This window comes from Antechinus flavipes, chromosome 5 (genome assembly GCF_016432865.1).
Source record: "Antechinus flavipes isolate AdamAnt ecotype Samford, QLD, Australia chromosome 5, AdamAnt_v2, whole genome shotgun sequence".
Taxonomy (NCBI): domain Eukaryota; kingdom Metazoa; phylum Chordata; class Mammalia; order Dasyuromorphia; family Dasyuridae; genus Antechinus; species Antechinus flavipes.
In genome coordinates this window covers 147,908,686-147,935,899 of record NC_067402.1, presented here as the reverse complement: position 1 = coordinate 147,935,899, position 27,214 = coordinate 147,908,686, and the positions used below count along the sequence as shown (strand labels likewise).

The 27,214-nt window shown below is 35.7% G+C and overlaps 1 protein-coding gene across 8 annotated transcripts in view; it reads left to right on the top strand.

Annotated features, from left to right (window-relative positions):
* MAGI2 (membrane associated guanylate kinase, WW and PDZ domain containing 2) overlaps positions 1–24,084 on the top strand; it is an 895,053-nt gene extending 870,969 nt beyond the window's left edge. For 5 of the 8 annotated variants that reach the window (XM_052000674.1, XM_052000676.1, XM_052000675.1 and 2 more), the window contains one exon: positions 20,702–24,084. In XM_052000674.1, the coding sequence (XP_051856634.1) occupies positions 20,702–21,504 (803 nt within the window). In that variant the 3' untranslated portion in view covers positions 21,505–24,084. The remainder of the gene's footprint in view (positions 1–20,701) is intronic. The other 3 variants (XM_052000680.1, XM_052000678.1, XM_052000679.1) reach the window with 2 other exon arrangements.
* Positions 24,085–27,214: the final 3,130 nt, after the last annotated feature.

The window sequence follows — 27,214 nt, the reverse complement described above, 5'->3', positions numbered from 1 at the left end:
TCTGAATTTCTTCCTAATTATCTGGGTCATTCTTCAGCAAGAGGTCATACTAAAAACCTTCCCAGGGCACTAAACTATCAATAATCATATCATAGTGACATAACATTCAAGATGTTCCTCCATGCTATGGTGAATAATAAATAAGTTTCTTTCTACAGTAGTTAGTGGGAATACCTGTGTCAACAAATCCCACATCTTTTGGAGTGTTAACTTAATAGAGTTTGGAAAGAGAGAAAACAAATATCATAAGCATGGTTACTTCTTAAGTACTCCTATAGTACAAGAAACATTCATGAGGAAGCTCCATTAAGGATCATAATCACAGAATTTAAGATAAGTTTAAAGAGGAAGTTATGATTTAAGTAAGGTGAAATTACTGTCCCTTCTCAATTTTCCTTGAGTATGCTCCTTCCCATAGTCCTCTACTGACTCCTCCATTCATTTTCTCATTGATTTTCTCAAATTGTTTTCCTTTTTTTTTTCCTTCTCTGTTTTTTTTTTCCCCTACAACCTCTTTTCCAGCAACACATACTTAGAGACACAGGTAGCCCTAGCCTCAGGAATAGTAAAATAACTTTTTTCTGCAATCTCTATGAGTTTGCTAATATCATTCCCCCAGAACAAGCCTGCAAGAGCCACCTAGCAGATAAGTAATCCTAATAATAGGGAGACAACTATAGTTAGCTGAATTTAGGCCTGGTCCGTTTCAGATTTTGAGGAAGCTTTATCTATTTTCCAACAAAAATAAAATGAAATGGACCCCTGGGAAGGGCCTATAGCACTGTGGAAAATAATATGAATCACTTTGTTTCCAGGCAGGGATGTGACACAGTGGCAAAAATAAAAATGTAGTCAGTAACTTGCCTCTGAGCTCAAACAAAACTCCATTTGAAGTCAGGCAACCACAGCTCTCAGATAACCTAGCTACTAGCTTCAGCCTGTTTCCATGAATTTTTTTTCCTCTCGGTGTCTCCCATTCCATAATTCCCCACATCCACTCACCTCTCCCAGGATATTAGGATATTAACACAGGCTTGGCTCTGAGGCAGTTTTAAATCCTAGTGTCTTATGTTCCTTAATTGTCAGATGTGGAGGGGATGGAATGATTTCATCATGCACATCAGCTGTCATGTAGTGGAAAATAAGGTTTGGTTTTGAGCATCCATGGAAGCTGTATGATAGCAGAGGAAGAGAAGGTCCTAAAAATATCGATCCTGTCACACAAACTATAGTCAGAAAGACAACAACCCACAGATACCCTTAGTTAAAGAGAGGCACATCATCACTCAAGTGCTAGACACTGTGCTGGCAATTTTTTGGCACAGTAGAGCTGCAAATCGAAAGGAAAGCAAATGCAGAGGCAATGCTGATTTCCTTCATAGATCTCAGCTTAAGATAGAGGCCTGGTTACTCAGAGGCAAATTATCTGGGCTCTTTCATTCAGCCACAGTCTGAGAATTTAAAAATTGGAAGGAACCTCAAGGACCATCTAGTCTACAACATGGCAAGAAAGGAAACTACCCAGCCTCTGCATAGTAGCTAGCATATACATGAACTTTATGGCTTTTAAATACATAATAAAACCTATTACAAAAGAAATCAAAAGTTAATGAAAATAAAAATATATATTTTCCCCATCCAAGTTCATGTCCCCCTGAAATCCATGTTCAGAACCGACACACTAAACTTTTCCTCCAAATGATTATAAGCCCCTTCAGCAAATGGCATCTCCTTAAAAAGACTTTTTGTTTTTTTCTACCTTTCTTTGTATCCCTAGCAGTTAGCAGAGAGCTTCAGATGGGAGAGAGAGAGAAACTAAGACAAGAGAGAAAGAGGAAGAAGGAGAAGAAGAAGGAGAGTTTCAGGGACAGGGAGAAGGAGAGAAACTGAGGGAGAGGAGGAAGGAAAAAAGAGAAAGAAGGAGAGAGGAGAAAAAGAGGAGATGAATAGAGTGAGAGACGGAGAAGGAGAGAGAGACAAAAGAAGTCATTGAAGAAAATGAAAAAAGAGAGGTCAGAAAAAAACAAAATTGTGTGAATCATAGTAACTAAGGGAAAAGAAAGTTTCAAGAAGTTAGTGAATAGTGTAAACTACAGCACAGAAATTAAGCAGAATGAGACTGAGTACAGACCAAAATCAGTGATATAAAATGTTTCATTAAAGTGCTGTGGTTAGAAGCCAAATTCATTGAAAGTCTACAAACATTTATTAAGCATGTACTACATACAAGACATAGTGCTAGGCATTAGAAATACAAAGACAAAAGTGAATCAGTCCTTGTTCTCAAGGACTCTATATTCCCCTGGAAGGATCTATTAAGAGGTCAGATAAGTGAATGCAACATAAATTGAGAAAGGAGTAAACCCTAACAATTAAGGGACGATGGAACACTTCCAAGAGAGGGTGGCAGCAAGATAAGTCTTGAATACAAATCAGGATTCTAAGAGGTAGAGATAAGGAGGGGTTATATTCCAGGTTGTTTTTTTTTTTTTTTTTCAAATACATGGAAGAAAATTCATTGGCAAGGTTGGATAGCAGCCAGTACTTCAGTTTAACTGAAACATAAAATTCAAGCGAGTGAGTAATATGAAATAAGGTTAGGAGGATAGGTTGAAATTAAATTGTGCAGAGCTTTCAATAAGCCAAAGACTTGGTATTTTAAAGAAGGAGCAATAGGTAACTACTAAAGATTTGGGGTTGTTTGGTGGGTTTTTTTTTTCCCTACAGGGAAAAATGACATGGTCAGAACACTTAAGATTATTTTCTCAGTTGTGTCAAGGGTGCATTGGAAAGAAAAGCAACTGAAATCAGGGAAAACTAATGTATGAACTATTTGTATAGTTCAGATGAAGAATAAGGAGACCTAAACTAAAGTTTTATCAGGGAGTGACAAGGAGTGGAAATTGTCAGGAAGTAAATGGTGGTGGGTCAACGAGGAAAATGGTTCAAAAGGCTGACATTAAATATTTTAACTGGTTAACTGGTTAACTATTGGGTAAAAATTATTGGATACCTAGATAGTGTGATAATTCAAAAAATTAAAGAGATACAATTTCTGGGTAATTAATCATTTGATTAATAATGCCAGCATCTTAATAAAGGACCTCAATGGCTTCTCAAATGCCAAAGACCTTCATGGCAGAGGGTTTAGAGCTTACATAGACCTGAAAAAGTGGGTGATCCAGAAAGTGGAAATCAATTCTGTTATGTTAACAAGTAATGAGAGAATGAATATTATAAAGAGGACCTATTCTAATGAACTTTTAATTATGTTATTTATTTCCAAATTACCTCAAGCCTTGGGCAATCTAATCAAAAAATTTATTCCTACCCAAACCCAAATTAAACTCCTTGTAAGATTGAGAATGCCCTTTAAGATACTGAACTTTGAACTATAGAAAAAGGGGAAACTTTGGATCTCCCCAAATTATTGGTTATTAAGAATTATTTCTCTCCTTGGCTTAATGGATAAAACACTGAGTCTGAAGACAGGAAAATCTGAGTTCAGATCAGGGCTCAGACATGCTCTATTTGCCTTAATCCATCAGAGAAGGAAATGGCAAACCGTTACAATATCTTTGCCAAAAACAAAAAACATTGCCAGCATTGATGTGCTATGGTCCAGAGAGTCACCACTTGACTAAATGATTCAACAACAAACAACAAAGACTGTGAAGGGAGAAGAATGAACCTAAAGGAGGGCATGATGGACTGAAGGGACAGGGGAAAATGAGGACAGTCCAGAGGTCATGGTCAGAATAAAAAATAAGATTGAGAGGAGTAAAGCTGAAATTTTCTTTTCTTCTTTTTTTTGGCAAAGCAGTTGGGGTTAAATGACTTGCTCAGGATCACATAGCTAGGAAGTATTAAGTATTTGAAGCAGGATTTGAACTCAGGTCTTTCTGATTTCAAAGTTGGCCCTATCCCTGAGGCTGAGATTTCCAGTTGGAAAGCTTTTATGTGAAGGACTGATAATAAATTTCAGGGTTCAACATAATGTAAGCTGTAAATTTTAAAGTAAAAACTAAATGTAAGGTACAACTACTCCATGTCTGAATAAGGTTAGAATGAATGAATAAAAGAAAAAGCCTTTATTAAGCATTTGCTATGTGCAAGGGACTGTCCTAAATTCTGAAGATAAAATTTGAAGAGAAGAAAGGCTCTACCCCAAAGAAGCTACATTACAATGTAGCATTATATGTAGCAGACTAATGACCTGGGAAGGATATCTTGGCTTGGAAAGTTACAAGGACGGTAAGTGGAACATTAGGGGAGCAGAATGACAAATCCTTTCAAGAAACAATGAGAAATTTAATTTAATTATTGATCTAAAACTGGAAAAGAGGAAGAAGGGAAAGTCAATGGCATGGTAACAGGAGATGACCAGGGATTAAAGACCCATAAATCCTCCAATTCCATGGTTGTCATTCTTGTAGAAAAAGAAATAAATTATCAGCAGAGCCTCTGCATATTCTAATGGAAGCCCCTTACCTTTTGTTCACATTAAATAACAGGTACAAGGAAGTAGAGAAAATAAAGAAAAGAAAAAAATAAGACATTGGAGAAGGGGAAGCATGAGGTCAAGAAAAAAAATTTCATGGTATATGTTTAAGGAGAGAAGAATCCAGAGGAAAGGAAGGTAAAGAAGATGCTGAACAGAGAGGGTTTAATTGATGGAACAAAGTCCCAAAAGAGAAGAAAAAGCATTAATTCCAGAATATGTGAAATGAACAAAACTAAGAGAACAATCTATACAGTGACTACAATATTATAAAGGAAATTCCCTGAAAGGCTTAAAAACATTGATCAGCACAGTTACCAATCAGGGCTGATTGATGACTGATGATGATGCCTATCTAATGGAGAAAGTATATGGGCTAGAGGTACATAATAAGATAATAATAAAATATTTTTAGATTTGGCCAACATGTGGATTTCTTGGTTAATTTGTTACTTGGCTAATTTGTTACAAGGGAAGATGTAAGCAGAGAGTATTTGTGGAGACTTATGGGAAGAGTGGAGGGATAGTGATAAAATGAAGAAAAAATTGTGGATGAAATATTTCAAAATACACAAAAAAGAGTTGAAGCAAATTCAGAGAGATACCAAGAAGCAGAACAATATTGATGCTATTGTGTTAAATGTATAGACTTTTAAAAATTTTAAGTTGTGTATAATATAAACCCTCTTATATGCAGTCTTATATGCAATCTTCTTTCTGTTTATACAAGAAAAATTAATGTTTGTTATTATTTGTCAAATTCATTTTTTAAAAGAAAAGATCATAAGAGCAATAGTAATATTTGAAAAGAAGGAAAGATATACCTCTTCCATAAAATGGGAATGAAAAGAAGTTGTAAGTGTGAAGACAAAAGAGATATTCAAAAGTGGAAAGAAGTTGCAAAGGTAGTAGAGTTTGAGCTATCAGAGCTTCTTAAATTTTTTTCTACTTGTGACCCCTCTTCTCTTGAGAAATTTTTACATGAACCTAGATATACAAATATAAATCAAACATTTATTGATAATTAATTATAAGCTCATTACCCAACATTTAGTTATAAGACCCTATATGGGATCATGACCCACGGTTTAAAAAGCTGGGAGCTAGATGACCTTAATATTCTTTCTTTTTTTTGGGGGGGGGGTGGAAGATGAGGCATTGGGGTTAAGTGACTTGCCTAGGCTCACACAAGTAGGAAATGTTAAGTGCCTTAATAAGTAAAAGGTAAGAGATCTTAAGAGAGGCACCCTGTGCTAGTAGAAAGTGAGTCAAAAATTGACTCCTTGCTCTCATTAACTGGGTAACTGTGCCTCCTCTCTGAGAATTAATTTTCTCTACAAATTCAGCAACAAATTTTTGAGTGCTTTTTATTACTGAGGCCACAAGGTTGTTATGAGGAAAATACTTGAAAAAATAAATAAATATGAACTACTATTACTATCTACTGGGAAAAAGTAGAGAGGCGTAGTGTAAAGAAGGCTGGGGAATAAATGCTGAAGGTGTGGACATAATGGATAATGGGACTGTTGAGCAGCAGTGAGGACCAAATCAAATTAAAAATATAATTACCATGTAAAATAAGACTAGATGAGTGGATGAAATTGCTATTAATGAAAAAGATGTATTCAATGACATATTTCCTTTTCAGAAAGTCCATAACTAGAGGGAACAATATATGGAAGATCTAGGGATTTAGAAAAGGAAGATTATTGTTTTTTTTTTTTAAGGAACTATTAAATCCTTGCTGAAATGAGTCTCTTGTGACAGAAAACCTAAAATATGTATCTGGCAATCCGTAAGATAAACTCCTGAGAATCTTGGGACAGAATGTCGGTATCACAGAAGCTTAGAGAATGTCCAAATCGGACCTTAGGTAGAGAAAGCAGTGGGGAAGAAAGGGGGCAGGTAACTTTTGGATATGCAGATCTGTCCTGAGGCAGGAGACTTTAAGACCTAAAAGAAGCAAATGACTAGAAAAATAGACTCCCCCACCCTTGTAACTTCCAGTATTAGTACTGTGGCATCCCCTAGGAAATGTGATTATCTGTTAGGGAGAGATCAAGTAGTGTTTCTCCTCTGACAAATCCAAGAAAGACTAAATCCAATTTGTTTCTAGGACCAACAAAGCAAAATTCATTTCAGTGGATCATCAATGCCTTCCCCACACCTACCAAAAATTGCCTCACGCTTGCAGATATCTGAGATTCCCTCAGTTCTAGAATTGGTAGGTAGGGTAAGAAATAGTCCTCTCATTCTACAATGAGAAGGGGGGAAGGTGTAAAATGCAAAAATCTGATTGAAGTAACAAATTATTGTGAATGAGTTTCAGGCAATCATTAATAAAAGATAAGTTTCAATTCTGTTTCTGCTTTATTACTTTTAGTGCCTTAAGACTCTCTGGAGCCCCTGAGAATTAAGATTTGGGGAGAGAGCTGTCCCAAGAATTTTGAGGGGGGTTTTTTGAAGATCATATGTGACTTCATACTAAAACTTTTAAAACTACTTTGATATTTTAAAAAGATAAATGGGCTTATTCTATTTTGTATATTTTAAGACAATCTATATTTTGTGACTTACATACAAAAATAAGTCCTGAATAGTGCCCTATTTTTATTTTTAGATTATAACAAAGAATTATAGTTTTCTGAGAAAAGCTAGGTTCAAACAATAACAACTCACATTAAAATAGTGCTTTAAGATTTGCAACTCTCTTGTCTTCAGGTTTCCCCAAAACAGAAATGTGGGATGGGTAGATAACTAAAAGTATCATTATACCCATTTTTATATGTCTCTGAGAGATTGAACTTCTTCCCCCATAGTTGTAATATAATTAACTATCTGAAACAAGAATGGAACTCCTGACTTTGTCTACCAATCTTTCTAGCACACCAAATCTACAAAGCTTTATCAATTTTAAATTGAGTGAAATTATAATAAATCTGAAATCAAATCAAAATAATCTTAAACTAAAAATCCTTACATGAAATTTTTAAAATCTTGATAAAATCATGTATTTTCCCATGGAAAATGAGGAAAGCAGTATCAGGTTAACTATGGCAACCTTTCTAGAGTAAAAAAGAAAAACAAATTAAGTATTATGTTTTAAAAGTGTATAAAATTATAGATATGTGACTCAATTGTCACTAAAAGCTAATTGGTATCCAACTAACATGCTAGAAAATCACAACCTGTACAAATAAGCACTGCTTATATTTTCTATATAAAAGGCAACAAATATTTCCTTTTTGTCTTTGGATTGCCTAAGATTTCTTCAATAGTCAGAACTCAGTAATGCTAACAGGTGCATAGAGATTGAGCCAAAACTAACATCAACCATTCCTATTCATTGTACACATTTGGCCCTTCAGCAGAGGGCAGGATAGTCATTGAGTGGTGGGAAAGACAGCAGAATGAGGAAGCTAGGGACAGAAACTAAATTTGCCTTCAGAAGTGGGTATGGGGCTAGTCCTGTTCAAACAGTGCACAAATGGAAGCTGTGCACTGAAGTATTTTTGTCTGCAAATGTAGACAATTCTGGCTGTATGCCTTAAAACAGTTGGGTATAATGGCTTTGGGGTCTCAGGGGATATATCAATCAGAATAGCCACTGTAACATTGCTTGTAGGGGCTTCACTGATACTAAAAAAGGAGCCCTCTGAGGATCCAGTTTGAATCACTGCTGGTGACTCCTTAGTCTGATGGAGAATGGACCTGGTGCCTGGCTGTCTGAATTTTGAAGGAGTCACAGGTTCAGGAATAAAAGAGGGCAAGTACATTTCAGGAATGGAAAACCACACATAAAATCTGAGGTCACCTCTCTCTCCCAAAACCCCAAAGACTCCTACAAAATGTTTGGGATTGAAATGTTATCCTTAAAATCTTGCCAATAAAATAAAATTGCATCAATTTGATCCTAGAATTCATAATAATTTTAATTTTTCAGTGTAAAAAGGTTTACTGAGCCAATTAAAAATGGAAACATGATAACAAAGGGAAGGTATAGTCCCCTAAATAAAATTATCTGTTTTCAAGTCATTGCACTAATTTGCATAATAACTATTCATGTGCCAGAATTTCTCTTTCAGGAAGGCAAATGCCATAAATTAGTCAGAACCAATTGGTCAGAATCTTTTAATCCTTAGTGATGCTAGAAACAAAATCAGTCTGGAAAATACTTGAAACTAGGCAAATGGTTGTCTTTTCTACATTCCCATTTCTTCTTTCACCATTCTTCCTTCCTCTTAGACTATGTTGCATCATCAACATATTGTAACCTGGCCATCTAATGCCTTGCATTGCATCATCTTGCTCAATTCTGCCAATCTTCTGCAGCAGCTCTTAATTCCAATCTTTTCTAATCGTGTGTGTGTGTGTGTGTGTGTGTGTGTGTGTGTAGCAAAATACTGGTGTAACCGGAGAGACTTAAGTTACATTCCACCTCCCAAGTCTCCCTTAAAACCAGCCAGGATTGTTGTGAACAAAAAAGTTATGGATGAAATACATATAGGACAGTTTTGTGTTACCTTTGCTCCAAGTTGGATTGATCTGAGGCTCCACTTTTGTTCTTTTGTGCAAGGAAATATAAAAGTCACTTGAGTTCTTGAGACTCTCAAAGATCTTTGTCATTGTTTTTAATCTCCCTCCAGGGATGTTTATTTTTCTGGGAACTGCTTTTTAATCCCTTGAGAACTGCTTTAACTTGAATAATTGAATATATATATAAACATATTATATATACCTAATGTAACATTAATATGTACATATTAACATACTAATATAACATTAAAGTCAATTAGCTGGTGAACTGATAGACTGAAGGGCCTGGAGTCAGGAAAACTTCAGTTTAAATCCAGCTTCAGTTACTTCCTATCTGTGTGACTCTGGACAAATCATTGAACCTCTATTTGCCTTAATTTCCTTATCTGTAAAATGGGAATAATAATACTAACACCTAATTCCCAGGGGAATTATGAGGTTAAAATGAAATAATTATAAAGTGCTTAACCTAGTAAGTAATATATAAATATTAGTTATTGTTTTTATTATTATCATCATCATTATGTATTTATTAAAAGGATATTAATGATTTGAACTCTCAGGGCTGTGATCCATTGCAAAGGGATACTCAGGGGCACTCTTTGTCTTTAAAAACTTAGCTTCTTATTTTCTCAAAGCTTTGTCCTCTGTTGGCTATCCATGATAGAAAACAATCAGATAAACTAATTGAAATTAGAATTAATGACCAATGAGTATCGATCATAATGCTATATTATTGTTTAGTTCTTTTCATTGTGCCCTACTTTTTGTGATCCCATTTTGGGGTTTTCTTGGCAAAAATAATGGAATGGTTTGCCATTTTTTTTTCCACCTGATTTTATAGATGAGGAATTGAGACTTGCTCAGAGTCACAAAGGCAGTATCTGAAGTCAGATTTGAACTTATGAAAATGAATGTTCCTGATTCCAAGCCTAGTGATCTATGCACTACTAACCCTTCAGCGCTTTATTGTTCAGTAAATATGTATTAAGACTACACCTCAGGGTGCCATGAGAGGAAGCATATAATTCAGTAAATTTAACTAATATACAACACAATTAGTTTTCAAATTATTTGTAGATGTTTGTTAATCCTTATCCTCTCCTAGTATATGCTCTCCAACCTTATACTGAAGCTTTGAAATTATGGCTTCTCCATCTGACCTATTAAATTGCATTTGGATAAAGTAAACTTAAATAGTTAAGTACACACAATCTCTCAAGGATCCCCAAAGGCCATCAAATTTAACACTAATGTCATCCCCCCAACCCAAGGCAAGAGACGGGTGTTCCTCCCTTTGTTTGTTTCCTTGTTAATCTGGTGGTGTTTTTGTTCATATGAGATATTATTCTTGTACTATTGAGAAGAAAATACATTAAAAGGATTTTTAAAAATCTTGAGGTAATAATGATGGTCAGTTTTTCTCATCTTCCTTTTAAATGCCTTTTTAAAATTTTTCTAAATTTAATTTTGGTTTAAAACCTAATGTCCTTATCTGCTCACTACTTTGGGTGCAGGGGCAGTTAATGAGGACCAAAGGTAGAGAACAATGCATAAATTCTCCATTTTTATGTCAACTTTTTCTTGCTTTTTTTTCTCTTAAAAAATTGATTGCTCACATATTTAACATATATAGGACTGCTTGCCATCTAGGGGAGGGGGTGGAGGGAGGGAGGGGAAAAATTGGAACAGAAGTGAGTGCAAGGGATAATGTTGTAAAAAAAAAAAATTATCCTGGCATGGATTCTGTCAATATAAAGTTATTATAAAATAAAATAAAATATTTTTTTAAATTGATTGCTCTCTGAAGGGGAGGAACAGTAATACAGGGGAAATTTTTGGTGACATTTAAAAAAAAGATATCAATTTTTTTAAAAGTTTTTGTTAGGTCCTCAAAATAGAGCCATTCTGTATTAATGGCTTATCTGTATATTTCCATCTTAAAGTATAATTGGAATGCTTAAAAATTTTATAAATAAATTATAAACAATGGAGGATGTCTTATGATGAAAGTCAAAAGGAAAAAGGGATTCCTTATAGATAATGAGTTCTTTCTATTGGTTGCTCAAACTCCAGAGTCTTACAGTTTCCTCAGAGAAAGCCATGAGTATACAGAAGAAACCAGCTTAACTATCCACACAGGAAATACAAAATTTTAGTCAGACTATGGTAAGCATTTAGAAGGCTGGTCCATTATATGACCGCATTCATAGATATCCCTGAGATAGACAATGAAGGTAGAAAAATACAATGAGACCAGAATTGAACTGGAGAGAGAGAGAGTCCAGAAAAAGGATGATGAGTTTTGGAGGCCATGCCACACAAGTAATGGTGGAAGGAGCCTAGAGAAGAAAATTTTGGTGGAGATATATCTTCAAGTATTTGAAGGTTTCATGTCAAAGAAGGTTTTGACCCTTTCTCCTTAGATTAAGAAGGTAAACCTGAGAATAAATAGTATATTGAGTTATCAGAGATACAGATGAGGAAAGGGCTGTAAAAGTGACTTGCCCTGGGGATGTATAGCTAATAAATGTCTAAGGTCAGATTTGAATTCGGGAAAATGAGTCTTTCTGGTTCCAAGCCAGTTGATTCCAAGTCCAGTGATCTATCCACTATACCACCTAGCTACCTCTTTGTAGCTTACTAGAAGTTTCCTATTAAAACTGTGCAAAAGTGGAACAGACTGCCTCATAAAGGATTTCCCTTCACTAGAGTCATTCAGGAAGGCTCTAAGCTACTTATCATTTATCACAGATATTATAGTGGAGTTCTCAAGTGAGAAACTACCTTCACCAATGTAAATTGGCAGCTTATCCCCAATTTACAGTCTTCTGAAAATCCCAAACTCCCTGAGCAATTAAACAACTTGCCCAGGTTACAGAGATACTGTATCAAAGATGGAACTTGCATCTAGGTCTTTGTGGCATCCAGGACAGTCTTCTTTATAAACCTTAAACCCGTTAGGTTAACTCCATAGGGATGGAACATCTAATGATAGATTTTTCAGGTTTCTAGGGTAGATTTTTTAAATAAGATAGTTTCTCAAATACCCCCTCTATCATATCACACAAGCTCTCAACAAATAATTAAATTTTATTGCCCTTCTTTTCAAACATTACACAAATCAGAACTTTCATTAGTTCATATAGGTCTTTAGACTTTTAATTTTTATTCCTATGAGTGTGGTTTTTAATAACCTGACAGAATTAGGAAACCAGAATTCAAAATTCCAGCCTTGACAACTTGAATATAATCAATCAACTCACTCTCTGGGCTTCAGTTTCCTCATCTGTAAAATAGGGGAGGTGGGGAATATATATATATATATATATATATATATTACAAGATTATTGTGAGGCCCAAATGAGATCATGAATCATGATCACTTTATAACTGTACAGATTCTATGGATGCAAAATATTTTGTATAGTCATTTATTAGTAATTTACAATGGTACCCTCTCATTAACCTGAGGTTTACAACCCATGTAATACTTCTATAGCTTTGACTCCATGCAGGTTGACTGATCTTATAATTATGTAAAAGAAAAAATGCTTGAAAATAAGACCCTAATGAGCCAATACTGTCTTAATAAAAATAAAAATAATGATTATTGTCCTTAGTTTATATTTTCAAGGTAATAGAAAGGTAAAAAAAAATAAATATTTCAAGACCATTAGCAATGCCTCTGCACTGTAACCATCACACCAAAAATAGCAAAGAAGGATGAAATCTTTCATTTGTTGGATCAAACAGATAAAACTATGCATTTTTCATGTTTATATTTATTACAAAAAAGCAATCATCTTAGTAACAGTTGAACAAGCCCAAATGAACCTGTCAGGTTTGAACACGGTTCTTCAAGTTTTCTTTTAGAACAGCAAATTATTTTCTATCATTCTCCTTTGAGCCACCCTGATCATTTTGATATTTTCCTGTAGCATGCTGACTTATGGTAGAAATAGTTTTCAATATCTCATGTTATTTCAATCTTCTCCCTATTTAGTTGGCCTTCTATTTCAGTAGTAAGGATTTCCCTGACATTAATATTGACCCCCCCCACCAGGATCTAAGTTTTTTTAAAGGCACTATTTCAATTCACTTGTGAATTGAATGTGAATAAAACCTTTTTTCATCTCAAATAAATTCAATACGTCCAAAGGGAACACAATAAAGAGTTTATTACTCATTCTTTAGAGTGGGAAAGGACCTTAGAGATCATCTAGTGTCCAAACCTCTAATTTGCTAACTGAGGAAACTGAGGCATTATATGAGAAACAGAGCAGAAAACATTCAGCAATGAGCCAAGAGATCTGGGTTTTAGTCTTAGATCTGCCATTAACTCTGACTTTCAACAAAGGACTTCTCTGTTGTAGACTTCAATTTCTTCAACTGAAAAGAGAAGAATATTGGCACCAGAATTGGCACCTAGAAAGTCCTATTTACTCCTAAATGTGATCCTGGGAAGCTATGGCTAAGACATATCCAGGCAACATGTGCCAGATATGGGCCAGATACAGCTCCAGTCCATATGGCCACCTGAGATTTTTAACCTTATAAACACTGGGTTTTTTTTTTCTAATTAGCGAACACAAAGGAATTGGAAAGGATGGTGCTTATAAAGAACACTGGCACATAGTAAGTACTGTATGTTAGCTATCATCATCATCATCATCATCATTAAGTTAATAAGCAAATAGCTTCTTGGGAAAAAAATTAATTATTTGTCCCTGAAATGAACACTGGGTCAGCATTCCTCACTGTCCCCTCCTTACCAAAAATTGATTGTCATATTTTTTTAATCTACTCTGAAATCTGTCTACCCTACTCAGAACTTATTCTTTGCTTAAACCCAGGTAGATTTTGCTTCCTAGTGTTTTTACTTTATTTTAGGCTCTCTCTTACTAAGCACTTTGCTGGACGCCTCCCTACTTTCTTAATCTGTGATCTGCCATCTACTTTCTCTCTCATACTAGATGATTCTTACATTTTCTTATAAATCCTGTCTCTACCTGTCTCTACTATAAATCCTATCTACCTGTCTCACACAGCCTGCTAGAAGTCTTCCTCAATATTAGAGGTTCTTCATCTTTTCGTATCATGTACCTCTTTGATAGTCTGGTGAAACTTAGAATCATGTTTTTAAATACAAAATATATATATATACATATATATAGGATAACAAAGCAAAACATATATTGAAATATTATTTTTAAAATTCATGGATCCCAGATTAAGAATTTCTCTTTCTAGTTCTCTTGATATAATATGTTTCCAGTAAAATATTCAAGTTGTTCATTCATCCTTCCTCACATATGATCATCCCACCTCTTTTTTTCCATTTACTCATCTGTTATACTGCTTCTCCTATACAATTATATTACCACCTCTAAATGCCTCCTATATAACTCCCCATCATCCTTTGAATAAACCACAATTTCATTTCTTCAGATACTAATATTTCAAAGATTTATAGCTAGATTCTATCCTCATAAGAATATCAGTGTTAAAAGAAATGGACATTTGTTTCAGGGGAATACTTGGGCTCATTTAAAACACAATTGACCAAAGGTGCATTAGACTACTCTCTTGCTCCAGTTCAACTCTGAACTTATTCAAATCCAGCTATATTATCTGTCCATAATCCCTGCACTGATAGACTAACTTTATGAATTGCTCATACAACTGCACATCACAATCTGGCCCTCAAAATATGGCCAAAAGACCTTTTTTGTTCCAGAGATCATTTTAGGGGGTTTGCGGGGTCAAAATTATTTTCATAACAATAAAAAAACAATTCAATGGCTATTATGACAAATATTAATAATTATAACCTGCTATAAAGAACTGAGGAAATCCTCACTGTTTAAGAGTTAAAAAATTTGAAAACTACTGGTCTGAATATTAGTTATTCCTTCTCCCCTTAGTTTTCCCTATGTGGATAGTTAGGCCAAAATCTTTGGAATAATTATGGATCTTTTCTAGTAGGCTCCTAAACATTGTAGAACTTGATCAAATCAGTATCTGTAAGATCTTACCATGTCTAGGGTAATCCTCTTTCATTTGTATTCTACCCTAGAAATCCTTCATAATGGTGTCAAACACATTTAGCATGCCTACTTCTTGTTTTATGCTTCATCTTATAAGAGAGTCATTGTTGTGCTTCTTAAAGGAATTTTGTACAACTTTAATTTGTATGGCTGACAATTTATGGAGAAGAGATGAGAGGATAGGATTTCCCAACCTTTCATTTGTCATGAATTCTTTTTGGCAGTAGAACAGTGTTTTTAAATGCATGAAATAAAATAGATTTATAAAAGAAACAAATCATACTGAAATATTTATAATAAAAAAAAAACATGTTCACTGAACTCAGATTAAGAATACTAGCTTTAAGGCAACATTTTGCTCTCCTTAATCAAATGCTTTTAAAAATCATATATAATCATGTATAATATAATATAATAATGCCTTCTCTGCATCCTCAAGGATCCAAAAACCAAAAATATAACTTCTTGGTATGTCATAGTATTTATTCTGAAGTTCCAAGTCAACAAAGAAAGCCTACATAGGCTTTCTCCAAAGCATGGTGGGATAGGGAAGTGGGCACAAAATACACATCTCCCATACCATAGAGCACCATATGTTACTCTTTCCCAACAGCCCTTTCCCATGTCTTTGTGTCACTCAAGTGTATTCTGCCTTAAACTTGAGGGCTTGTTTTCTCTCCAACTAAACAGGAAAGTCTTTGAGGAGAGCTCAAGATCATGGACCTAAAGCTAAAGAGAACCTCAAAGACTAAGTTGTACTTAGCTTTCTACATCCCACATATGAAACAGTGTGGTGAAAGGGATAGATAGAAAGCTGGTCTCAGAGTTGGACCTTGGAGTCCTATCTCTAGGCAAGTTAATTAACTTCTTAGAGTTTTGAGCACCTCTCTAAGGCCTGTATTGCCAACCAGTGTTATTAAAGGAAATGCCACACTAGGTATTCACTAGACCATTATTATTATTGCAGGATGCTATCATTCTGCCATAACTTCAAGGGCTGAAGTAAGTAGATAAATTATAAAGTAGGATCCTGGACAATGATTTTCCATCCAGATGACTCTCATCATCATAATTCCTTAAGTCTCAGCTCAGGTGAAAAGCAACTCTTCCTAAACTACTCTTCTTTTTCCTGTCAGTTTTCCCCCAAGAAAAATAAAGAGCACAGTCATTTATTTACTGAAGCTGGAGAGACAGAAAGGATGGTGAACTCAGAGTGAGGCAAATGGGTGTGATTCCTATCTCTGCCACTTCCTAGTGGTGTGACCTTGAACTATTTTACTTTATTTTCTGAGCCTCAGTGTCCTTCATATGTAAAATGGGAATAAGAACACTTGTATTAGCTATGTGACAGTTATTATAGACATTCAATGAAGTAAAATATTTAAAGAATTCTATTAAAAGAATACTAATTAGGTTTATTAATTATTGTTAACATTATAAATGTTAATATTAATCAGTATTATTATCCAGTTATTTGTTGTTTAGTCATTTTTCAATCATGTCCAACTTTCTGGGATCCTTTTTGTAGTTTTCTTGGCAAAGATCCTGGAGTGGTTTGCTATTTCCTTTGCCAGCTCATCTGACAGATGAAGAAACTGAGGGAAACAGGGTTAAGTGACTTGACAAGAGTCATACAAGTAGGAAATGTCTGATGCCAGATTTAAATTCAGAAAGATAAATGGTTCTAAGTCCAGGTCCAGTATTCTATCTACTATGCACCTTAACTGCCCATTTGCTACCTATAAATGAATTTAACTTAAATATATAATTTATTTGAATTACATCTTTTATCGCTGGCATGTGAAAGGAAATGTATTTGACATGTTGATATATAGTTTGCTTCCATGATGATTTAAAATATTATTTATTAAATCAATATGTGCTCTGTTATGAGAGTTGTCTCCCTACTCTCTCTGATAAAAAAAAAAAAAGAAAGAAAAACTAATGCCATCCTTGATAACATTAAACGGCCCAAGTATGTAGAGCATGGGATATAATAGTCCCACTAAACTCTGACTTGGCTAGGCTGTATCTGCATTACAGTGATAGGTTCTGGGTATAAATTTAAAAAAACAAGGGTAGGCAGGATAGTGAGAGCACTTTAGAACATGCCTGAGAATGATCAATTGAGGGAGTTGAGAATGCTTACCCTGGGAGTGTGATCCCAGAAGGCAGAATTAGGAATGATGGATAGTAATTACAAAAGAGATATTTGGATTTGAGATCTGTCCGAAAACAAAGTAGATTACTATAACAGATAATGAAGGTTCCAAACACAGGTTTGATGACTGCAAGTGGATATTATAATAGGGATTCCTTAACAGAGATGGATTGGACTACCTGATCTCCAAAATCCCTCTCCACTCCTAAATTCTGTGATTTTATGCCATCATGGACATCTATGATGATTTAATGGATTTTTTCACTCCTTCTGAGCCAGTTAAAAATTGAAGAATAGTTTATTGAATATGTTTATGTGTATGCTTGTTGTGTAATTGTGATCCCTTTTTGTATTGGAAATTGAAACAAATAAGAGCTAAATGTTGAAAACTTAAGAGATGAACCAGAGGCTCACATCTCATCTTCATCCTCAGTAAGGTGTTTAGATACATCATTTAGTTCACCTTCATCCATATGGAAAGTGAATGAGTTAGAGAAACTTCAGAAAGAACTCCCTTAAAAACAAGACTTCATTATGCCAATTCATCTTGGTTTTTAAAAAATTCCTCACACCAACAGGCAGTGAGGCAGAACAAAAAATGTTTCTCCATGTAGGTTCTAATTTTCTTCATAATCAAAGCAGGGAAGTCTCTGAAGCTTGTCTCTTATTCCCAGATCTCTTTACTTCTAGAGGATTTATCCCCTCCTTTTCTTCAGGGAATCAATTGTCTTGTGTTCCTTACCCCTGACAAACATGGAAACATCTGGTAATGGGGTTATTCCTTTTGTTGTACTTAAACTGAAATTCCTACCCACTCATTTGTGGTCCCAACATGGTCTTTGATTTCTAAGCCTTTTATTGCTAAGGTAAGACTTTGTTCGAATCTCTGAAGTTAAGCAGTTCTCTTACATATTTGATAGATTATTTGCTTCCATACAAATTGCCAACAGTTCCTCTTTCTCCAATTGTCTAGTATCCTACTTCCTAGGTTCCATCTTTTGTCAAAAACAAGTTGTGTTCCATTTCTACCTTCTTCCCAGCTTGTTTCCCAGGTTCTGTCCTCTTCTCCCTTTGTCCCAAGGCTTTCAGGATAATATTTTATCTCTTCAGGCATATATGATACCTTAGACCATTTAATGGTTTTCTTTCTTTCCATAACCTTTCCCTCCCTCATTTGACATTCTATAATGTTCTCCTATATATCCTTTTTTCTTCTGTTTATGAAGTTTCTGTCAAAAATATAACTTCTGTTAATGGAGATGTTACCATAATAGTAAGGTGTTTTGTTTTGTTTTTTAAGTGTATATTGAGCAGTTATTATGACCCAAAATACACTTGAACTTTAAGGAAAAAGAAATAAAACTTTGTTCACCCTATTATTGCTTGGAAAGGTTTTTAAGAAAATTTGAGTTTGAAGAATGATTAGGCCTGCTTTTACTACTTGATAAAGATTTGTGTCCTCTTGTCATTTGATTAAACAAAACTGGAAGGAATAAGGGCCGATAGGTTTTATATGGATAAATATATCTGTAGAATCATCCAATCTCATTCTGTTTGCCAAGAGTCTCCTACTGAGCCCTCACATCCCACATATTTTGAACCTATCTGCAAGGCTGATATAAGGTACGATATAGGGCATTTTTGTTGGCAAGTAAAAAGAATGAAGAAAAACAGATTTTATTCCTGGATGAATCACTCTAATTCTGATCAAATCATTTAATTTCTCTGTGTTTTAATTCTTCTATCTGTAAATGAAACGAATAATTACTACTCCTCCCAATATCTCCAATATATTTTGAAGATAACTAATTTAATATGCAATTTGTGATGTTATAAGAGACAGAGAGTCTATAAAAATTTGAATGATTACAATAGTCAAACCAGATGCTGCCAGTGTAGGTTGGGCCCTTTTGAAAGCCACAATCAACTGTTTCCAATCTTTTGAGAGCTGTTGCACTAAACTTCTTTCATTCTAATTTTGACTCTGGACCATCTTATCCATGTCAAGAGTCCTATTTCGTTTAAGTGAATTAAAATAAATTTGGTTGATAGTCCTTGAAATAACCAAGGCTACCCTGGTTCATAAAAAAGTCAAAATGGCAAATTACTTTTCTAGATTTCTTATACTAAACTACACAATACTTCTAAATGGGCTAGCAGGTATAGCTTTCCCAAGGGCCCAACCTACCCATAGGAAGTCTTGGGCTCAAGGAATTCAAAATGTATATATGATAATAATAAAAGTGGTCAGAAGATCAACAGGAGCACAACATGAGAGAGAGCAAGTAAACTAACAACTAGGATATTTTTCTTACATGACCCTCTTGTTTAAATGGTGACTGAGAGAAAATGTAAGAGAGAAACACTTGAGGGAATTCCCCAAAACTTCATTTGAAAGGAGATAATTTCCCATACTTGTAATTTGGAGAAGAATTATGGATTTCAAATAGTTCACTAGGAGCTTCCCACCCCAACAGCTCTATCCTTTTTCTTATCTTTTTTCTTTTTTTTACTGAGGCAATTGGGGTTAAGTGATTTGCACAGCTAGGAGGTGTTAAGTGTCTGAGACCAGATTTGAACTCAGGTCCTACTGACTTCAAGGCTGGCACTCTATTCAATGAACTAACTAGCTGCCCCACCTCCATCCTTTTTCTCTTCTTCTACTCCAGTACCAGAAGTACCATAACAGGACCCTGAGGTTAAAATATAGAGCTAGGTTCCACAGCTAAAATTACTTGTCTCAGAATGGTAGATCCAAGGATTTCCTTGACATAAGACCAACTTTTAAGAAAGATGGTTAATTGCTTAATGACAACACAACAAGGATTTCCATAATGTGTGATGGGTTTTTAAGAGAGATGGTTAATTGCTCAATGGCAATGCAGAATTATGTCAATTATAAAAACTCAATCTCTCACTTACAATGTGGGTTGAAATAAAGATAACTAAAGGATTGTTTTTGGGTAATACTATATATTAGAATATGATTTTTGCTCTTTTTTTTAAGAGGACATTGATACTGCTTAGTCCAATGTGCATGTAAGAAATGCATGAAAGTAGAAAGATTTTACCAATAAATTGTCAGATTTGAGGCTGCACAAAAACTAGAGAATTTGATGAGAGGATCAGAGTAAGCCCGGGGCAATACAGAACTCCCAGCTCCATTCAGGAACACTGTGGAGAGAATACTCTGAGACCAATACTGTCGCCCTTTTGGCAAAGAAGCGAGGTGGAGGGATGGGGTCGGGGTAGGGATAGGGATATAGCTGCGGGGGACTTCAAGGAGAAGACACCGTGAGGTTGCTTTTCTCTGAACCTGTTCCTATATATAGCGTAGAAGTTTCTCTGCATGCTGATTACTGACAGCATAGGAGCGTAATGCTTTAATGCGGGAAAATGTTTGTCCTTTGGTGCGGTTTCTCATCCAGTTTTTCTTTTTTGTTATCACCACAGACGAACCAAACTCCTGGGGTTCTCCCTCTGCCGCCTCCACAGGTCTGCCGGAAGTAGTGACTTCCCTTGAAGACATAATCTCACCATTATCTTCATCGCATCTAGCCCCACCCTCTGACCCTTCCCACCAGATAAGCCCAGACCCAACATGGGATATCAAAAGGGAACATGACGTTAGAAAACCAAAGGAGCTTTCAGCTAACGGCCAGAAGAAGAAAAGATTAGGGGAACAAAGGGAAAGATCAGCTAGTCCTAAGAAGGTTGATAGGTCAAAGCATGAGGAGACATCAAACAAAGGATCGTCTGAGTGCAAATCCAAGAAAACCGAGGGTGGCAGGCCCCCCTCGGAGAGTAAAGCGATTGGACAGCTCACTGTCGCGGAAGTGGGAGCAGGGGAGATGATGTACGCTGGTACCAATGATGAGCAACGTGGGAGGTCCAAGGCCGCTGATTCAAACAGAGGTGGATCTCTCGGGAGGAATGAGGATCTCAGAGCTTTGGGTCCAGCAGAAAAGAAGGCCGCAGCAGCTCCTGATCACAGCCAGCTCGAATCACTCGGTGCTACAAAGGCATACGGTAGCAATAGCTGCAGCCCGTACTCAAGTGACATGGACCACAGCCGGCGGGAGCCTGACGGGAAACATAGCGAGTTCCCAAGGAAGGGACACTTCCATTCTAGTAGTGTTCGCAACGCCACCACCGCAACTCGGAAGGCGACTGTCTCACCAGGACCTTGGAAAATCCCTGGTTCTGACAAGTTGCCTAGTGTACTGAAATCTGACGCTTCAGCCATGAGCAGATAAGCGATGCAGCTGTTGCCCTCCATTTCACATTAACACAGAACATTCTTCTTAGGTTCTGTCTCACAATGTTTTAATTTATTTTCACTGTCACACATATATCCATGAGACGTCAAGGCCTGGAAGCATCAACGCAGAACCATATTCCATGAGGATATGCAGAGCATCCAATAAATTTGAGCAGTCTATAGTCAATGCAGAGATTACAAACTGATCCTCCAGTCCCCCATTCCATTTTAGGGACTTGGGCAGCTATGGAAGAACCAAAATATCCTAAAGTACAATTGGAGAAAGGCAGTGCAGTGTAGCTTTAGTATTTTTCCCCCGCTGCATGAAGGATTTGGGTGTCATTGCAAACTTTATATCAAGAAACTGGACAAGCAATCATAAACTGGAATATCGCCTTAAAAATCAAACTGCACGGAGCAAGCTGAAACTGAGAAAAAGATTATATCTTTTAACTGAGCTAAAGTGTTGTAAATAAATTATTCTCAATGCATCTAAACAGGGGTTAAAGGGTTTCTTTGAAACATTCAGAACTGTGCACCCATGACATATTTCCATGGTACACACTTTGGGATAGTCCATACCTGGTACTAGCAGCCTCATTCACTGTGGGCTTCAGGATGACTTAGGAAATTGAGTAAATTAATTGGTGTGATGCCATTTTTACTGCCATTTTGTGAACAAATCCTATTTCTGTACATTTAGGGGAAGAGGAACTGAAGGGGAACCAAGTCAGGTTTCAGAAAATTATGTCCTGGAAAACAATTTGCCACAAGTTAGAATTTGGTGATTTAGCTCACAGATTAGAACTGATTGTTGTCTGAAGTGTAAATTTTACACCCACAGGACAGAATCTAATGATTATCAAGAGTGGAGAAGCTGCAGTTTCCTTACACAAAAAGGCTTTCCTATCCTCTCTTAGTAGCAAAGACAGTTACCTTTCTTACTAGCGGTGCTATAGTTCACTCTTTTTTAGTATTACCTTCTTTCTTTCTATTGGGCCATCTTTCTATTTCTTCTCATTTACTTTCAAAGAGCAGATGTCTGTGAAATTGTCCAGCTTATATTATTGGGGTTTTAATGCCTTCCAAGTATAAAAAGCCATCATTTTGACCAATTTGTTTTCACTCAAAGACATTTTGTCATTTCTTTCTGCCTCTAAGCTTTCTTTTTCTTCTTCTTTTGTTTCTCTTGGATCTACTTTTGTCTCAGACTCTTAGTCAAGTCTAAACTTTTTTCATGCATGTCTAAGACCTTTGCATCAGTCTTCATGGAAGATTGATTCCCTAGCAAGATTCTTAAGACACCATTTTTTGCCTTGATTTTTTTTTTTTTTGTAATTAAAAAAATGTAACCACTGATAAATTTGCCATGGATAATCACTTTGTGAATACATGTGTGAGAAGTCAACATGGAGGCTTCTAAAAGCATCAAAAAAGCCCTTTCTCTTTAATGTGCTCTGTTCAAAAGAGGCTTCAATGTATTGTAAGTTACTTCAATAGGATCCTTTCCACTAATGCCACGCTTTTTAGAAATTCAGATGCAAATAAGCCACCCTTCCTTGCCATCTACAAATCTGAAATCAAAGAAGTAATGTAGGGAGATTGATTTCATCAACCTGAGTCAAAAGAAAATGGCCTCACTTGAGTGATTCTTTGGCATGTGTCCCTTTGTGTGTGTGTGTGTGTGTCTGTCACTATCTCTCACTATATGTTTCTCCCTGTGTGTCTGTCTTTGCTTCTCTCTCTCTTCTTCTTTTTTCTCTCCTTTGCCGTTCTTTTTTTTTTTTCCTTTTCCATCCCTCATTCTTTCTCCCTGCTTTTCTCTATTTCTTGCTCTCCTTTTCTCCCTTCCTCTGTCTCAGGCGCTGCATTATCTCACCCTACTATAGTTTAATTTTCATCTAAGATGGGATTGAGTTATTTGATGGAAAGAGATGGTGGTTGAAAGTCTCAAATGAAGGATTTTGCAGCTTTCAAACCAATTTTCAAAAAGAAAAAAAAGACAAAGAAACTCCATTCATCATAAACAAAAGCACAAACACATGTAGTGGTTTATACAATTTTGGTTTAATTTCAATTAGTCTTTCTCCCCTGGACTAGAAATCCAATATAGTTTGCCATTAATTTATTGAATCTGGTTTTGGACAATGCTTCTGTAGTGTAGCTGCACGTCCCAGTACTGTATCCTCTGACCTTTATTTTCCATGTGTTAAAAGAAATGAAAAACAACCTGAGATTACGCTTGCATAAACTCTAATTTGCACAGTTCACAGCTACTACTTGTGCAGCAATTGCTTTATGCGGCTGTAATCGATAACCTGTGAAGACAGCACATCATCTAAACCCCATTCCAAATAATATTTCTGTGTAGTGTTAGCTGTGAATTTACCCTGTACAGCTGTATCTCTATAAATATAATTCCATGTATTAATAGTCACAGAAAGGCTGTAAGTGAGCAACTATTTTTATGAAACGCACCACTATGGATAAATTAACTTTTACAGAAATCTTGTTTACTGTATGATATTCTAAAACACTGTCAAATAAAATATATATCCAAAATCCTTTTTCCCAACTGTATATGCTGTGTGTTGATTTAGAAAGCTTGGTTATTAAAAAATAAGCTCTCTGCGTTTATGGATATAAAATATGTAATCTCAATGCACCAAACAAAATTCATCAGAGACTTGAACCTAAATACATCAACATAAAATCAAGAAATATAAGCCTTTTTTAAAAAGTCTAAACAAACTGAACAGGCTTTACATGCCTGACATCATGTGGCTAGTGCCTAGAAATTCACTTTATCGTTGATCACTTACCAATATATTTCTCAAATTTTTTACCAAGATGGTCACATTTAGCACTAACATATATGAAAATTAATGGCCAATGTGTTTTGGCAATTTTCACGTGATTATTCTTTTCATGGTCCTATACTATGAACAGTGGAGGGAGATGTAGGGCCTAAGGTCCAGTCTTAGAATCTCATCTATGGAGGTAATCCCACTCTTTTCACATGCATTTGTAATTCATTTATAATTTATGGTAGTTGAAAGTTCTTCTGGGCTCCAAGAACCAGAGTGATAAGCCAGTTCATGATTTTGTAGTTAGGATGTGTCAGAATCAGAACTTGATATCAGCGCTTCCTGACTTCAAATCTGGTTGCTTTCTATTATATCTACTGTATTCCATTGCCTGGGAACTTAGAACATAGATTTAGAGCCAAAAGAGATCTCAGAGATCATCTACTCTAACCCTCTTATTTTAGAGATGAGGAAACTGAAACTGAGACCAAAAGGGGGTTGAGGGAGAGGGAGAAGATTGAATATATACAAGAATAGAATCCTTCACTGAAACTGAATCCTATTTTTTTCCCACAGTATCTTCAGTCATCATGAGGGGTATCTTAAAATTCCCAAATTTTAATTCATTTTCATTTTAAAATATTCGTAGATTTTCACACATATTGATAGCATAGAACACTTTATGGAGAGAGAAAAATAGGGTCAAGTTTTCTGAAATCAAACAAATGTGATAAAGTGTTAAAACTTCTAAAAAGTTGAAAATCAAGCCAACCAACTCTTCTGGGATACTCAACCTTCAGGAGAAGCTGGTTCACCTTTCAGGAAATGGACAACATGAGTACCAGAAGTTAGAAATGAGTAGTAACAGAATGACATTTGTGATAACAGTAACCTGCAGTCATCAGTTGTGATCATGAAATGATCTCCGAGTCCCAAGCTTATCCTGTGTATTTTGGGGCACCAATTATAGATTCTTGCCCAGCAAATTGATATTAAATCAGTCTATTCAGGTTTCAGGGTTCTTGGGGGAAAAAAAAGAGAGAGATTAAGGTCATTGGATTTCTGCCTCACACTGACACCTAGATACAGATACAGATACAGAAATGTACCACTATTCTATATGTTCTTTGAAAGTTTAAGATAGTCTTTCTATTTGATGGTACAGCCTCCTGAAAAATTATAGAAAAATTATTAGCATTCACCCACAAGAGTTTAAGCAAGCCAACCCTGAGAGCAATAGAATCCATCTAGAGAAAAGGTAATGTCTCTGTCTCTCTCAGTGAGTCTGATTTGCCTATATATATCAGTATTTTTTCTGAGAATGAATTTGTTTCCTATTTCTCAAAATTCCTTTAAGAAATATAAGGGCATAAACACAAAACCAACTCCTCTTAAATGATTTATTTTCTAATAGTATTATTTTCTCCAAAAAGCTATTCTATCAAGAGATTCCAATCTCTTATTGACTCCTGTAGCTACATAAAATCCAATTAAAAAAGACTTTACTCTGGGCCAGTCACTGGTACTAAGGTAACAAAAATAAAACAATTCTCAAACCTCAAGATTTCATATGACCATATTAGTATGAAGGACAAAAGGGCAAGGGGAAGAGGGAAACCTTGTTTAATAAAGACAAAATATTATGCTCATGATATAATCAAGTTTCAAAAGTAAAGCATGAACAACAGCAATAATAACAACCTGTCCCTGTATGACAACGAATGGAGAATTTTATGGTTCTTGACTTGTAATATCCCCTAGTGTGAAATTCCATATATTGCTATCAGTGCCTTATCTGCAATTTATAGTCTTTTAAATTGCACTTAATCCCAGAGGGATTAAATGATCTACCTGTGATCTCACAGCTAGGACATGTCTGCAGCAAGACTTAAATTCAGGTCTTCTGGGCTCAATGCATGCTGCCTCCAGTGGGGAGGATCAGAAGGAAATTTGTCACATGTCCAGCCATTATACTTGAAAAGAAATAGAAGTTCATACCTCTAGAATCTATGGAATGAAGACAAATTTAGGTGATTCTTTTAAATTCCAGCTGCTTTTTGGAAAAGACATAAGTCAATTTAATCTTCTAATCCAAATGAGGTTATTAAAACAACTTACTGATTGCTGAAACATTCCAAAGGCATCTGTTGCAAACCATTGGTTCTATGCTTTGGGGGTACTTCCTTGGAGTCTTTTTGGTTTGATCAGCTTTTTGATGGCAAACATTTAGCAGAGAAGTTCACATGGGGGAAAAAATTATCAATAAATAAAGCTCTGAAAGCTGGGATTGGAGTAATTTGTTTCCATTGTTATTAAAAAGTAACCAGGTTCTCATATTAGATGGCCTGACAATTGTCACTATAATCTCCATTAATCAATTTATAAGCATTATTAAATGCCTACTATTAAGTGCCAAGCAGTGTGCTAAGAGCTGGGGATACACAAACAGGCAACAGACAATCCTTGCCTCAAAAAATTTATAAGCTTAAGGGAGGACAGCATGTAAATGAATACATATAAAGCAAACTATACACAAAATAAATAGGAATCAATTAACAGAAAGAAGGAAGGCAATAGATTAAGAGGGACTGGGGAAGACTTCCAGTAAAAGAAAGGATTTTTATCTTCTTGCTACTCAAGATTATTCAATCTTTATTCTATCAACTCAAAGACCCTGGTGGAGATTTGAAATGAAGTAAAGTGGAATATACAGGCACAGTGGATTAAGCACCTGAGTTCAAATTCAACCTCAAACACTTATTAACTGAGTGGGTACATTACTTTATCTTTTTTGCCCCAGTTCCTTAACTGTTAAGGAACTGGAGAAGGAAATGAGTGGTTTGTCAAGAAAACCTCAAATGGAGTTACAATGAGTGGGATATAACTGAAAAACGACCA